At 38.6% G+C, this 12,691-nt stretch overlaps 1 protein-coding gene across 8 annotated transcripts in view; it reads right to left on the reverse strand.

Annotated features, from left to right (window-relative positions):
* Positions 1-12,691, reverse strand: part of EYA1 (EYA transcriptional coactivator and phosphatase 1) — a 374,117-nt gene that overhangs the window by 357,302 nt on the left and 4,124 nt on the right. For 7 of the 8 annotated variants that reach the window (XM_027561164.1, XM_027561161.1, XM_027561162.1 and 4 more), the window contains one exon: positions 3,100-3,207. In XM_027561164.1, the coding sequence (XP_027416965.1) occupies positions 3,100-3,132 (33 nt within the window). In that variant the 5' untranslated portion in view covers positions 3,133-3,207. Of the gene's footprint in view, positions 1-3,099; positions 3,208-12,691 lie in introns of those variants that run through there. The other variant, XM_027561166.1, reaches the window with a different exon arrangement.

Raw genomic sequence — 12,691 nt, forward strand, 5'->3', positions numbered from 1 at the left:
CATGAAAGATGTAATCCACAGTGCCACTATGATCAAGAGGCTACATTCTAGAAATACTGGGGGTGCAGTTTACTCTTGTGTTTACTCTGAATACATTGATTTTTCAATGTATTGAAAACATTTTGAAAACATATTGAAAACATTTTGAAAACATATTGAAAACATTCTTACATTTCAATGTAAGAAAACATTTTGAAAGATGAACATGACAAGCAAGGGACATTTCACATTTGGAAGTACAGGAATTCCTGGTACCAGGTCTTCTTTTAATCCTTTAGTTTCCTTCAACAACAACAAAACATAAAACCCAGTTGAAAAATAGGCAGAAAACCTAAACAGACACTTCTCCAAAGACATACAGATAACCACTAGACACATGAAAAGATGCTCAACATTGCTAATTATTAGAGAAATGCAAATCAAAACTATAGTGTAGTATCTCCTCACACTGATCATCATTAAAACGTCTACAAATAACAAATGCTGGGGAGGGTGTGGAGAAAGGGGAACCCTGCTTGGCTGCTGGTGGGAATGTAAGTTGGTAGAGCCACTATGGAAAACAGTATAGAAGTTCCCCAGAAAATTAAAAATAGAATTACCATATGACTGGGCAACCTCACTCCTGGGCATATGTTCAGACAAAACTATAATTCAAAATGATGCATGCACACCTATGTCCACAGCAGCACTACTCACAATAACAAAGACAAGAAAACAACCTAAGTGTCCATCAACAGACGAGTGCACAAAGAAGATGTGGTGCATTTATACACTGGAATACTACTTGCTCATAAAAACGAATGAAATAATGCCATTGACAGCAACATGGATGGACCTAGAGATTATCACACTAAGTGAACTAAGGCAGAAAGACAGATACCACACGATATCATTTATATGCAAAATCTAAAATATGACACAAACGAACCTATTTACAAAACAGAAGCAGACTCACGGACATAGAAAATAGACTTCTGGTTGCCAAGGGAGGTGGGGAGGGATGGACTGGGAATTTGGGGGGTTTGCAGATGCAAACTATTACATATAGAATGGATAAACAATAAGGTCCTACTGTATAGCACAAGGAACTATATTCAATATCCTGGGATAAACCCTAATGGAAAAGAATATAAAGAAGGAATGTATATATGTGTGTAACTGAGTCACTTTGCTGTACAGTGGAAATTAACATAACATTGTAAATCAAGTATACTTCAATAAAAAATAAATTTAAAAAATCCTTTAGCTTCCTGAGTTACCTTATTACTTTCAGCTAAGTTCTAGGCCCTTTTCCTATCTTGAGCCTGTTTCCTCGCTTTCTGAAGGAAAGGGGAAACCTGAGAGCCAAAGAAAGTGAGCCTGGAGGAGCCCACCTGAGGCCCCCCACACAGGGACCTTTGGAAAGACTGCTCGCCCTTCGTGGTTGAGTAGGCAGGGGCCAAATGGCCCGGAAACTGCTTCTCCAATGCCACACACCGTTTGCCCTGGAGAAACATCACTCCCTAGTTTTCTACCTCCGAGGCTGCCAAGTATCTTTCAAGAATAAAACTGCTTCACTCTTCACGGGACAAAACACCTCTGAATGGTATGGAATGAGATGGCCCAATAAACACCATTTTGTTAGGATAGGCAAACAAAATTGAATCATTATATTCTTTACCTATTTGTTTTTCATTTGTCTCAAGTCAGTTAATTTCTTTCAGTCGCAAATGAGAATTGGCAGAATATAAAATCTCCAAAGAAATGTTACCTGCAGCATTTATTTGTTGAAACTGTTAGTGATTCACCAACACTTTGACTTGCCTCGATGTAAGGAGCAAAGTTACATAAAAGGAGTAGAAAGTAGTAAGTTATTCCTGCATTTATTTTTCACTTACTTGATTTGCACTACAGAACTATTTTTCATACAATAAGAAAACCGAGTATCACAGGCCCATAACAAGTTTAAAAGGACAAACAAACGTGTTAAGGGTACTTTTCCATTTAGGGTGAAAGCTACACCGAACAGAATGATCTCGAAGTGCTTTATGTGAATTATCTCACAAGATGATTTAGGAGATCCATAAAACACACTCTGTAATTGCATACAGTATGACTGCAGAAGCACCTTGATAGCACTTGACCCTCTGTTATTAAAATCCTAATCCATTAGCTGTTACTGCTTATTACATAACAACCAGTAGGTCTTGTAAAACACACATTTACAGGAACCACAACAGCATTACTAAAGATCATACTTCAGGTTTGTAATAATTCTACGGTGAACAAAGCTGAGGTATGAAACCACAGGACTAAAAAGCGTCATAACTGATCTGAGACTTTCAAAGGCAAAGTCACGGAATGCCACCTCAAATATTGCTACGGAAAGTTTCCAAGAAAATAACCTTTTACTTACTGAAATAAGGTTTTTTAAAATTAAAATCGATTGACGTTTTCAAGTTCAAAATCACTCACAGGTTATTTTTAAAATAATCCCTAACTGGGAATATTTGCTTATGAGCCAAAAGAAGCTTGCTTTCTTCCCAGTATGAACCTGAGGAAAATTTACGAACCCTTTCTCTTGTGCTCACAAGATAAACAAACAAAATAAAACCAAAGGTTCTCCTCAATTTAAAGCCCACTCAAGAGTTTATCAAACTGTGAAACTACCAAACATTTTATTTTTTTACCACACATAATGCGTGCACGCGCACACGTACACACACACACAGGCACATGTGTTCAGCAAAACAAATATGTACAAAACAATCCAAACGTAGACATTAATTTCAAGTTTCATGAGACAAATACATGCTTTCCCTGAGGCAAAGGAAAATAGAAGTCTAAAAATTACATTAAGCATATTGGTAAAATTAAATAATACTAAAGGTTAGCTTTTTACTCTAGAACTCTACTTTTGATAACTGATACCTTTAAGGAAGATATAAATTAGGTTTGGTTGATGAAATAGCACACTACTTAATTCATAACTTTAAAAATCATTAAAAATTGGGACAGAGCTTTTGAGGAATTTCCAGACACTCAAGTTACAACAAAAATAGTAATTATGATTTTAAGAGCAATAACTCTTGCCTTAGGACTGACATTCTGTTTACTTACAGACTGTCCATTTATCCCCCGGGGGTCTTCCATTGAAGATTTCTTCTTCCGAATTATATATGGGCTATTAGCTCCACACTTCTTCAAAGACTTCCAACACCCCAGCACCTGTGATGAACAGAGCATCAAGCAGCCGTATTAATTGTGTGGCATGAAATTAAGGACTGATCTTTACATCTGCAGCTTTCCATTCACTAGCATGTATACACAAGTCAGGAATGCTTACCTTCACTGAATGAATCTTTAAAATAAATATTATGGGCTCACTGTTTATCACAATTTACATGAGCCAAATGCGGCCAAATTATAGCTCAGTGTGTCTGCTGTCAGCAGCTGCAGCCCAAGTCAAAAAAAAAAGAATGAAGAGGGCAGTGAGGGAGCTTTCCACACACGTTATTTCTGAGCCCAACTATCCAAGAGCCTTTTTTTTTCTTTTCTTTTTTCTTTTTGAAATTGGTTTCTCCACACTATCTATCAACGTCAGCTATACCACAATGCCAAGAGGAAATACTAACAAAGAAATATGATTGTAGTCTGAGGGAGAATAAAAGACAAAAATCTAGAGTTGAGTGTTTTACCCTCAGGGCAAGGATATTATTATACTATTTCTTAGCAAGTTTACTTAGGTCACAGTTTCACGGTTGATCAATCCTGAAACTTCAAGAGACTCAACACCTTCGAGAAGAGTGGGATTTGGGGATGCTGCAAGATGTAGACGACGAATGTAGTATTTTGAAATATATTCTATGGTTAGTTATCTTCAAATAGTAGTGAAGGCTGCCTAATTTCATTTATAACTCTCAGAATTAATTTTCATACTCAAGTTCAAATGAGGAACCAAAAGAAATTCTCAGTTTTTCTTGCTTGGTCTTAGCAACTAAGAAATTAATCTACACTCCTCACATCAACTTCAACACAGATATTTAAATAGACATGAAAATTTAAGCAAAAAAAAAAAAAAAGACAATCTTAGTATCACCTAAGGTAATATTACAGAACAAAGAGCATACAGTCATGTAAACTTCAGAATCACTTCTTATAAAGGTTCTTGAACTTCTGCATGCAGGCATGGTAAGAAAACCACTGCAGCAGAAGTTAAGAGATCTGAATTCAGGTTCTGACTCTACCACTAACAAGTGGAATGACCTCGGGCAAATGATTTTGGTTCCCTGAGCCTCAGTTTTATTATGTGCAAAATGGGAGACTTTAACTGGATGATAGCTTAGATTTTAGATTTATAATTTAATGAAAGTATGCATTTACACACATGATTTTCAGGTAAAATATTCCAAGCTTGGTTCATTTGGGATGTAATTTTGAAATGCTGGAGTAATTCTCATTTATGATATGACTTTTTGCTCACAATTATCAAGATTGGAAAACATATGCCTTATCCACTGTAAACACAAAAGTGATGCTTTTTGGACAATATAAGACATAAATAACTAGCTCCTAAAATGTGGACAGTCTTTAGTAGAGCAGAATATGCCTGTAGTTTTAACAGAAAATATCAGTAAATAAAAATCATATGGATATATTTAAGTCCTGCTAACCCAAGAAAACACAATATACAACTCTATTTTGAATTGCACAAAATTTCAAAACCAAATCTTAAAATCTACCGCCATTGCTTTCAGAGGATTTCTTGCCTAATTAGGGAAGAGATATTATAGAAACCAGAGTTTTGTGTGTGTTTGTTTGTTTGTTTTTCCCATGGCTTTCTTTACTCTCTGGAGGCAAGTTAACATTTGCAGGAGATAAAGTAGTGTTTTAAAATAATTATAATAATTCAGCCTTACATTGGTAAAATGCTTTACAGTTTACAAAGTGTTTTCACATAAATCGCCCACAGTGCATTTATATGTGGTGAGACAAAGTCCAGTCTCATTCCTCACAGAAGGGGGCAGGCCCAGGACAAAGCCCCCTCTGATTTCCCCTAAATTCCCATCCTTTCCATACCTGTCCTGAGAACATGTTTCAATCAAAGCCTGTATATTTGATATTCCAGGATTATTTCCCATGTGTTTCTTTTCCATATTTCCATATTGAACTTACTGAACAGTTTAAGGTATTAAGAATGGTCAAGTTACATGAGCATGAAAGGTATTTCATCCATCATTTTATTTCTTCTGAAGACGAAACTATTCTGTACGAAATACTATGTTTGTTATTGTTTCCTGGGCTAAAAAAGAGAAGATTGAGATTATTGAGAAGCCAAAAGAGTCAGCATTCATCTAGTTCAGGTAGATGTCTCCACTAAGAAAGACTATGACTCACAAATCACAAAATCACAGAGACCCATGGACTTTATTTACAAATCCTCCTGCTTGCTAAATCAGCATAGTTGTTTCCAGATTTCTACATGTCAGTCCAAACCATGAAATATATGCCATGACTGGGTCTACTGATATTTAGGAGCCTGGCTCTGGTAAGCCCTTAATTCCCTTGTTGGACTTGGTCTTTCATGGTTTATAAATAAGCCTGCCCCCATTACAGCACTTATCTAATGAGACTGTCATTATTTCTCTACCTGTCTCCACCACTAGATTGTAGCTCCATGAGGCCTAGGACCATGCTTCCCTCTCTTGTTCTGATCACATATGGCACTCATTAAATATTTTGAATGAATGAATGAATATTATCGATACATAACAATTTCTGAATACATGTAAACTATGAGCTAGAAGTAGATGGCTAGTTAAATGGTGGTGCTATCATTCAATCAACTTAAAAATGACTCATCATATTTTAGGTCTTCAACATTTGTTCAAATACCCTAAGAAACAGGCTCAAGCAAAAACAGGTTAGTTGATTCCTATCTATCTACTTGCTTACCTATATATTACACACATAAAGAACAGCTATTCATAAAACTATATAGACCTAAAGAGTACTTAGAGTTGAACTTCAAAGAGATTTTGTCTAAACTAAACTAAACTAGAAAAAAAGGAATAGAAGAATGTCCAAGGAGGTTGATCTAAGTGTAGGAGGGAGAGGGAAGATGCATGCTGACGGAAGGACTGGTGACACGAAATTTGTGGAGATTTGTAAAGCAGTATGGACAGGTGTCGTGGTACCAAAAGTGTCCCTACAGGGCCAGGTACCATAAGCCAATCCATATACATTGCATTCACAGCCCCAGGCCATGTGCCCACCTTGGCATCTGGTGCTGAGCAGAAGCAGGCAGATGGCAAGAGGGACAGTAGGAGGATCCGGGCAAGAAGAAACAGAAGTACTGACTCTGTTTGAACTGACCTTTCCAGCACCTGAGGGAGCTATGCCTTCTTCAGTCCCAATCCTCTGGACTGTTGATGAAACACCATGAAAAGTAAACTTACATAGACTCCTCTGACACAAGATTAATGGAAGCCTTAAGAATTTCCTTTATATTTGCCACTCTTGGGGGAATGGGGTCGGAAGGAGCTGAAATCATTTGTAGACACACCAGCAAAGAAACAATGGCAAATAAATGCTAGATGTATATGCTGATAAAAGATGCTACAGAAAACACCAAATCAAGACTATAATTTGACAAATCTTGCAGTCACATAAAACCCCCTTTGGGGGCCCAAAGGCATTATGAAATTGCACCCCTGGTGATTACATTACAATGATACCTATAGACCCATATTTGGAAATGTATTTCATACCCCACTGCAACTAACAAGCTTATTGTTAAAATACAGAATAGTTCTAGATACAGAAACTTTTTGAGGCTTCCCTGGTGGCTCAGTTGGTAAAGAGTCCACCTGCAGTGCAGGTAGACCCAGGTTCTATCACTAGGTCGGAAAGATCCCCTGGAGAAGGAAATGGCAACCCACTCCAGTGTTCTTGCCTGGAGAATTCCATGGACACAGGAGCCTGGTGGGCTACAGACAATGGGGTCACAAATACAAGAGAAAAATACATCTATTCCATGCATTCCTGCTATAATTTAAACTCTTCCCAATTCTATAAACACCTTTGCTACTTAAAAAAAAGGGGTTCTGTAAGTCCATATTCACCACCCCACATTGACACTTTCTATTCTTTTCCCACCCATTTTCCAACTGCCAGGCAGTTGATAAAATAAGCAACAGCACCTCATTTTACCTGTAAAGACCATCTTACTTTTACTTTAGTTCTAGCTCATCACAAGTATAAGCAGTGTGCAGTGTAGTAGCATATGTGCTCAGTTGTGTCTGACTCTCTGTGACTCCATGGACTGTAGCCACCAGGTTCCTCTGCCCATGGGATTTCCCAGGCAAGAATATTGGAGTGCATTGCCATTTCCTTCTCCAGGGGATCTTCCTGACCCAGGGCTCAAACCTGCATCTCTTGAGTCTCCTGCATTGGCTGGCAGATTCTTTACCATCATCAAAAACATTCTGACTATTGTCAGATCAAAAGACTGGAAAATGAGAAGCTGAAATAAGTGTGCAAGTTACAGAGCCATGAGACAGAGAAAGGGTCTAGTTAGGCAGGTGGATGGAATAGACTTTCCAGATTGAAGAAAAACAAGGTGAGGGTGGAGGTGGGGATTAATATGATGGGGAAGAAAATAATCCTTTCAAAAATTTTATACAACACATATATTTAAATTTTTCCTGCTGGTTATTAAAAAAAAGGGGTTTTAGTTTAGATGACATATAAATCATCTCTAATGAACCAGAGACCCATCAGACACTGTTAGTAACTTGCAGCTCCTTGGATGAAAGAGTATTTTCATTACAACACACCATCACTTTCATCTTTGCCTTCTCACCAAGTGTTGAGTTTTCTAACATTCCTGAGAAGCAGAAGGAAACTAGCGGCTGAACACTGCTTTGTAGAAAAGAAAAGGGCTATTCTGAAATATGTCCCCAGAAGACCACAACTGCAGATTGAATAAACATATCAGATCAAGGGGTCTTTAAGAAAATTTACAAACAGAAGCCTGCAGTGAAATGAACCATTGGATAAATGACCTCCAGAGACTTCAACTCACTGTTCCATGAGCGGCTGCGTCTCAAGGTGGCTTCTTCTTTGCTTTCCTCACCTTCTTCAGAAATACGGTTATATCAAGGGAAACAGAGATGTGGCATGCTCAGGTGAGTCAGATTCAAAAACCAGATTCTCATTGACCTTTCCAACTGTTGGAAGGACCACACTCCCCAACCATAGAAGCCATTAAGGAAAATCAAGTTCAGCTCTATATTGGTGAAATTCTATGGCTGGAGATGCAGTTTCTATAGAAATAAATGTTGACACACTTATTTGCTTTTATAGCTTTTCCACTGATTTACTGGTGTTACTATTCTAAAGTTTGAAGTATGAAGCCTCTGTTCTTTAGAGAATGTCTGAATAAATATGATCAGATTTCTGTTTCCACCATATACAACTTCCTTCAGAGGAAGAATATAAGACAAGGGGATGACCCAATGAGCTGACACTAAATAAGAAAATGTTACTTTTATTCAGTAACTGAAGTTGAATTCAAGCTTTGTTTCCAAGAGTATTAGACCTACACACTATTTCAATGTAGCACTTTCTACATTATAAAGAAAACTCTAAAGAAACACACCTGTAATTTCATCAACCCAAAGTGTCTGTATGCATACACAATTTTATATAGCTGTAATCAGAGCAAATATTCATGCTTGTGTTTCTCTGGTTTCTCTTAACATCATTTCCTAAGTATTTTACAGTCTGTACACTTATCATTTTAATGCCTGTGTAATATTCCATCAGGGAGATGTTTCCATAAGGTGGGATATTTGGAAATTTTTCCCACTCTTTCACTATAGCATATAACACTTCAATATCTTTATTCTACAAGTTTTTTCCTTCTTTTAATTATTTTTCTTTAAGCATAAATCCAAAATAGAATAATTAAAGGATCAAGAGGTATGATAGCTAAAAATGCTAATTCTTTTCAAGTCAAATTCACTTATTTGGACTTTTCTCTCATAACAACACTGACCCTAGTGGAAGGATGAAACACAGCATTCATAGTTGTAAAATATTACAATAAAGTTGCTACCAAAGAATCTGTAATCTTGATAACATTCATGAACCTCCCTATATCAGAGATTACCAAATTTTTGTGTTCATGACAAACTTCTGCATACTAAAACTATTGCAGGGTATTTGAAAGCTTAACTAATTCACTGATGTAGGCATCACTATGCTGACAAACGTAGGCATGGTTATCACACTCGTCACCTGCTTTCTTTCACTCAACATTGCTTTTGGAATAGAATCTGTTCTCACAGATTAAAGACAAAAAGTCAAAGTGGGGGACTATACTCAGCATTTTGTAATAACGTATAAGGAAAAACATGTTATTACAAACGTTATTCGGAGAAGGCAATGGCACCCCACTCCAGTACTCTTGCCTGGAAAATCCCATGGACGGAGGAGCCTGGTAGGCTGCAGTCCATGGGGTCATGAAGAGGTGGACACTTACTGAGCGACTTCACTTTCACTTTTCACTTTCATGCATTGGAGAAGGCAATGGCACCCCACTCCAGTACTCTTGCCTGGAAAATCCCACGGACGGAGGAGCCTGGTAGGCTGCAGTCCATGGGGTCGCTAAGAGTCTGACACGACTGAGTGACTTCACTTTCACTTTTCACTTTCATGCATTGGAGAAGGAAATGGCAACCCACTCCAGTATTCTTGCCTGGAGAATCCCAGGGACAGGGGAGCCTGGTGGGCTGCCATCTATGGTTGCAAAGAGCCGGACACAACTGAAGCAACTTAGCAGCAGCAGCAGCAGAAGCAGCACAAACGTTATTACTCCTAGGCTTCCCAGGTGGCGCTAGTGGTAAAGATCCCGCCTGCCAATACAGGAGACCTGGGTTTAATCCCTGGGTCAGGAAGATCTCCTGGAGAAAGGAATAGCAACCACTCCAGTGTTCTTGCCTGGAGAATCCCATAGACAGAGAAGCCTGGTCTGCTACAGTTCATGGGGTCACAACGAATCAGACACTACTGAAGCAACTTAGCATAAGGAAAAAGGATCTGAAAAATATATATATCTATATGTATGTATAACTGAATCATTTAGCTAGCTGTATACCTGAAACTATCACATTATAAATCAACTATACTTCAATTTTTTAAAATCTAAAAAAAAAAAAGAAAACATCTTTAAATTAAAAAAAGTCAAAACACATTTCAGTAAACATGGGATCTTTTACCATTTTTCTAATCATTTTCCCTCTTACCTTCAGCAAGGTTAACTCACCATGTCACATGACTTAGTTGGTTGAGTCTCACAGCCATTGTCATAAAATAATTTCTACTGAAGCACAAGAGAAGTCAATGTTTCCCACAATGACAACTGGTTGCAAGCCCATGAGAGACTGGAGGAGAGGTGTGCTATAATAGCACAATGCTTGAGAACTACAGGCCCATAAATCTTTTATGTCATAAAGAAATTCAGGCATCTAAGAAAAAATCTAAACCATAATTCCACATGAGAAACTCATCTAAAATTTCACCAGGCTGTTGTATCAGTTCTGCTGCAGTTACTGAATCTGGGGCATTGCTAGTCCTCCACAGACATTGTTTGTCCACAATGGATCACAGAAATAGTTGCTCAGCCTCCCAAGACTCTAGTTTTACTTTTAAAATAACTTCTGCTCTTGAACAACTGGTAGCAAACTAAACTGGTTCCATTCAATGGCTGTTCGATGCTATCCAAATAACTATAACTGATGAATTTTCTTACTTTATTCAGGGAAAAGGGGATCTGAAATAGCTACTCCTTTGCTTTTACACAGAAAGCTCTACCATCAAATACCTCTGAAGATGTTAAACATACATCACAAAAACTCATCCATAGGGGTGGAAAGCAGGGCAGTGGAGCCAGGGATAAAGATTCGGGTGGGGTGGGGTTGGAGCGCAGAGGGCATGAGGAACTTCCCAGGTGGCTCAGTTGGTGAAGGATCCACCTGCCATGCAGGAAACCTGGGCTCCATCAGATCCTCTGGAGAAGGAAATGGCTACTTACTCCAGTACGCTTGCCTGGGAAATCGCATGGACAGAGGAGCCTGGTGGGCTACAGTTCAAGGGGTCACAAAAGAGTCAGACATGGCTTGGAGACTAAACCACCACCAGAAACACTCTATATCTTAATGGCCAGGATCATGTGAGTATACATAATTGTCCAAATTCATTGACCTACACACTTTATAAAGTTGATTTTTCTAATGTGCCAAAATTTATATTTCCTATCAATTGTCAACTTCTTTTCTTCCCCAGTACCATTAATGAAGCCACAAACGGTATTGACAGCGATTGCCTTCTTCATCGGGGATGGTAAGTTCTTGCCCCTCCAAATGAAACATGACATCAGTGCTGGTCTTTATCCAAATGTTCACCCACCAACACTCCCCCCTAAGGCATGCAACATCTATTTCTGCTTGACTGCTTAATCCACAATAAGTTCAGCTGTCCAGAACAAAAAAGCAGTTTTAGTCACAAAAATAAGGTACAGGCTCTGATGTCACTTCTTTTTCTTTAATTTCTTGCTAAAATTCAAAGGCAATTTTAACCATGGATGGAGGCAGAGACGAACAGTCAGCTCACTATGTAATGTATTTACTATAGGGGACCCAGGTTCCTCATTAGACCTTAGGATGCATGCAGATTACATATGCAGTTCAGGAGGAACTGGGGAATAAATGCCTCGCTGCTCTTTTACCCTTGACAATCACAAACAAAGTTAAGCAAAGCAATTTCCTCATTTCCTGGCTGCTGACTCTTACTTTTAGTTGCTCCTTGACAAGAGTAAGGATTGCTTGCTGCAGAATAAGACTGCAGGATTGCAGTCTCAAAGGCCAGAACACCAAAAACAAAGATGGTGATAGAGAAAGCATTAAGTGGTCAGAAAAAAGGCACTGACTCAAGGTTTCTTTGGATTTCGCTCTTCTTAAAATCAAAGGACAACTTACATCAGAGCAAACCTTGAAACGGTTAATAAAGCCCTCTCTCCTGAATTCACTAAGAGAAGAGCTGCCAGGTGACATAATGTGATGGGAGTATACATGGTATGGGATGTTATCATGGAGCCACAGAAGAAAGCTGTAGAATGCAAATTCCATTTAGGGCAGGAATCACCCGAAACCTCCCTGACTGACAGCCAACTTGCTTCTGCATCTTTGCTTCTGGGGACAGAAATTCACCAACTTGGCATGCCACTTGGTCTACAGCTGGAAGGTTTAACATTTATGAACCTTTTCCTTGTACTGAGCTGAAACAGACCTATCAACACCCTCTCTTCTAGGGTCCATTTTTCTTCTGCACCAACATGGATGTATTTTAATGTGCCCCTGATACAAAGTAATCCCTGAAACATCAGAAGATTACAATGATATTTCCTAAGATTACAATCCGATCTCCTCTCAAGCCCCCAAATTTAATTACTCATCTTTTTAGAAATTAGTTAATACTCTGATTCCCCTCCCCCTGCCAACCCCCGCCACAACATGTCTGTGGTCAGTGGCCTCTGGAGCCAAACACTACCAGCGCTTATGAGCTTAGGGACACACAAACTCTTCTGAAAACGATCTGAGATATCCATTCAGTTTTGTGTAATATGCCAATCTCAAAACCATTCCATTAG

The sequence above is a fragment of the Bos indicus x Bos taurus genome, chromosome 14, assembly GCF_003369695.1.
Source record: "Bos indicus x Bos taurus breed Angus x Brahman F1 hybrid chromosome 14, Bos_hybrid_MaternalHap_v2.0, whole genome shotgun sequence".
NCBI classification, from domain to species: domain Eukaryota; kingdom Metazoa; phylum Chordata; class Mammalia; order Artiodactyla; family Bovidae; genus Bos; species Bos indicus x Bos taurus.